The 3838-nt window shown below is 42.9% G+C and overlaps 1 protein-coding gene across 1 annotated transcript; it reads left to right on the forward strand.

Annotated features, from left to right (window-relative positions):
- Positions 1-433: 433 nt before the first annotated feature.
- On the forward strand, positions 434-2682 carry LOC123835833 (heat shock cognate 71 kDa protein). Its single transcript, XM_045865044.2, has one exon. It carries the CDS (start codon positions 506-508, stop codon positions 2429-2431), a length of 1926 nt encoding a protein of 641 aa, XP_045721000.2. The 5' UTR covers positions 434-505; the 3' UTR covers positions 2432-2682.
- The last annotated feature ends 1156 nt before the right edge of the window (positions 2683-3838 follow it).

Consider the following 3838-nt stretch of genomic DNA (forward strand, 5'->3'; position numbering starts at 1 on the left):
CCTCTCCAATTAGCTTATCCTGTTGCTCTCTTTAGTTGCTCTGCAATCCTTCAGACAAATGTTGAAACACTCAGGTACTTCCACACCACACCTGCGTGCACACACAGCCATTGGATTGCATGAGTAAAATAAAAAGGGATGCTCAGACAAAGCTTCACTGAACACCAGCTTTGTCTTCCTGGAAGGTTCCATCAGATTAAATACAGATGCTATTCACTAGTTAATAGAGAAACTGGATTGCCCTCAGACTTTAGAGAAACAAATATAGGTATGGATATCATTTCAAACATCCCAGGAGTTTCTCAAGAAATGCTTCCTTTTTCCACTCAACCAGTGAATACTAAAGGGGACAAGTTGCCTTCTGGCTTTATGTCGTGTATAAAAGCCAAGCTGAAGAACTGTTCAAGTTTGGAAAGAAAAATCTTTGAGTCTCACTGAACGCTGGGCTAAATCACCAGACGGCTGATTTCTTCTCAAGCCGGGCTGGGCCCACACAGAAGCAACCATGTCTAAGGGACCTACAGTTGGCATTGATCTTCGCGCCACCTACTCTTGCGTGGGTGTCTTCCAGCATGGGAAAGTGGAAATAATTGCCAATGATCAGGGAAACCGAACCACCCCAAGTTACGTCGCCTTCACGGACACCGAACGATTGATCGGTGATGCTGCGAAGAATCAAGTTGCGATGAACCCCACCAACACAGTTTTTGATGCCAAACGCCTAATTGGACGTAGATTTGATGATGCTGTTGTCCAATCTGATATGAAGCATTGGCCTTTTATGGTGGTGAATGATGCTGGCAGGCCCAAGGTCCAAGTAGAATACAAGGGAGAGACAAAAAGTTTCTATCCAGAGGAGGTGTCCTCTATGGTTTTGACGAAGATGAAGGAAATTGCAGAGGCCTACCTTGGGAAGACTGTTAGCAATGCAGTTGTCACGGTACCTGCATACTTCAATGACTCTCAGCGTCAGGCTACCAAAGATGCTGGAACTATTGCTGGTCTCAATGTACTTCGAATCATCAACGAGCCAACTGCTGCTGCTATTGCTTATGGCTTAGACAAGAAGGTTGGTGCTGAAAGGAATGTGCTGATCTTTGACTTAGGAGGTGGCACTTTCGATGTGTCAATCCTTACTATTGAAGATGGGATCTTTGAGGTTAAATCCACAGCTGGAGACACCCACTTAGGTGGAGAAGACTTCGACAACAGGATGGTCAACCATTTTATTGCAGAGTTCAAGTGCAAACATAAGAAGGACATCAGTGAAAACAAGAGGGCAGTTCGTCGTCTCCGTACTGCTTGTGAACGTGCTAAGCATACACTTTCTTCCAGCACGCAGGCCAGTATTGAGATTGATTCTCTATACGAAGGAATCGACTTCTATACCTCTATTACTCGTGCCCGGTTTGAAGAATTAAATGCTGATCTGTTCCGTGGCACCCTGGACCCTGTAGAGAAAGCCCTTCGGGATGCCAAACTAGACAAGTCTCAGATCCACGATATTGTCCTGGTGGGTGGTTCTACCCGTATCCCCAAGATTCAGAAACTTCTACAAGATTTCTTCAACGGGAAAGAACTGAATAAGAGCATCAACCCTGATGAGGCTGTTGCTTACAGTGCAGCTGTCCAGGCAGCCATCCTTTCTGGAGACAAATCTGAAAATGTTCAAGATTTGCTGCTGTTGGATGTCATTCCACTTTCTCTTGGCATTGAAATTGCTGGAGGAGTCATGACTGTTCTCATCAAGCGTAATACTACCATTCCTACCAAACAGACACAAACCTTCACTACCTACTCTGACAACCAGCCTGGTGTGCTTATTCAGGTGTATGAAGGTGAGCGTGCCATGACCAAGGATAACAACCTACTTGGCAAGTTCGAACTCACAGGCATACCTCCTGCCCCTCGTGGCGTTCCTCAGATTGAAGTCACTTTTGATATTGATGCTAATGGTATCCTCAATGTCTCTGCTGTGGATAAGAGCACAGGAAAAGAGAACAAGATTACCATCACTAATGACAAGGGCCGCTTGAGCAAGGAAGACATTGAACGCATGGTCCAGAAAGCTGAAGATGAGAAACAGCGAGACAAGGTGTCTTTCAAGAACTCACTTGAGTCTTATGCATTCAACATGAAAGCAACTGTTGAAGATGAAAAACTTCAGGGCAAGATCAATGATGAGGACAAACAGAAGATTCTTGACAAGTGCAATGAAATCATCAATTGGCTTGATAAGAACCAGACTGCAGAGAAGGAAGAATTTGAACACCAGCAGAAAGAGCTGGAGAAAGTCTGCAATCCTATCATTACCAAACTGTACCAGAGTGCAGGGGGCATGCCAGGAGGAATGCCTGGAGGCTTCCCTGGTGATGGAGCTCCTCCTTCTGGTGGTGCCTCCTCTGGACCCACCATCGAAGAGGTTGATTAAGCCAACCTGAGAATAGGTCTAGCATTGTTCCACACAAAATATTCGAAGGACCCAAATTTGTAGCAAATTCCATGGCAGTTTTAATGTTGAGCTGCTATAGTAAATAAACTGGGCATTCTTTATACTTGAATATGGAATACGTGCACAGGGAAAGGAAATAAACATTGCACTTTATAAGCACTGTATTGTTGAGTGGAAAATGCAATGTCTTAAATAAAACTGTATTTAATTGGCACCAAAAAAAAAAAAAGAAAAGAAAAATCTTTGAGCAGCTTTTCTTACTGTCGTTAAGGAGGGAATAGAAAGCAGAGAAATGTTTTTTGTTGTTTTGGTTTTTTTTTCCGCAGAGAGAGAGAGCACATGCATGTGGGGCGGGGGGGAGCATGCAAAGGGAGGGAGAGAGAATCTTAAGCAGACTCCATGCTGAGTGTGTAGCCAGACATGGGACTCGAGATCATAACCTGAGCCAAAATCAAGAGTGGGATGCTTAACCTACTGAGCCACCCAGGCACCCCCAGAGAGATGTGTTTTAACAAAATATTAATGTTTATTTCCCTTTGCATTTCTAAGTATAAAGCATTCTCCATAAAACATCCTAAAGCCCAGATCCTCAAGATTAGGACTGTTACAGAAGGTATACAAATATTAGATTGAGCCATAGGAAATGGCTGGTAGTCAACCTTTTGACCTAAAATATGGCAATTTCCTACAGTTCAACCTAACAGGGAAAAAAATTAACAATTTTGATATACAAAATAAATTTTGCACTCAGAAGATAGCTCCAAAACAACAAGCAGACTCTACACTGCTCACAATCTCAACAGAGAAAGGATTTTCGAAATTTGTTTGTTTGACATTATCAAAGGTTAAGTAATAGGGTTTCCTTCCATCTACTTTTAAGGCCTAGCCAGAAAGCTGGACTTATCTTAGTATGAAAGATTCTAGAACCTCAGTATGCTGTAAGAGATATGAGGGGTAAATGAGTCAACAGTTAAGTCAACAAGGTTAAGTTTCCTCAGGAGACTTAAAGGGAAGAAGTAGATCACTCTCTAAAATGCTGTGACAGGGATGAATTAGATCTCCAAACAGAAGAGAAAAATCTCAAATAAGGAGCTAAAAATTCTGAAAGTCTAAGAGGCTGCAGCTCACTTTGAGTTGGGGTCCAGCAAGCAAAGAAGTGGAACCACAAACAGACACACATTCTATGAAACATAACCAAGTTACGTGACTACTTGTGGTCTCAAAGTAGAGGAGATGGAAGATGGGGTAAGTAGACCAGTAAGGCTTCCCTTTATGCAGGAGAGCCTTTCTCTGAGGATATTCCAGTAATTTTGCACGTACACATAAATGCTGGACTCGATAATACTGACTTAGTGAACTTCATAACAGTCTTGGGAGAGTGGAAGG

Source organism: Mirounga angustirostris, unplaced genomic scaffold (assembly GCF_029215605.1).
Source record: "Mirounga angustirostris isolate CCGP_5_RB_7025 unplaced genomic scaffold, mMirAng1.0.hap1 SCAF_12, whole genome shotgun sequence".
NCBI lineage: Eukaryota > Metazoa > Chordata > Mammalia > Carnivora > Phocidae > Mirounga > Mirounga angustirostris.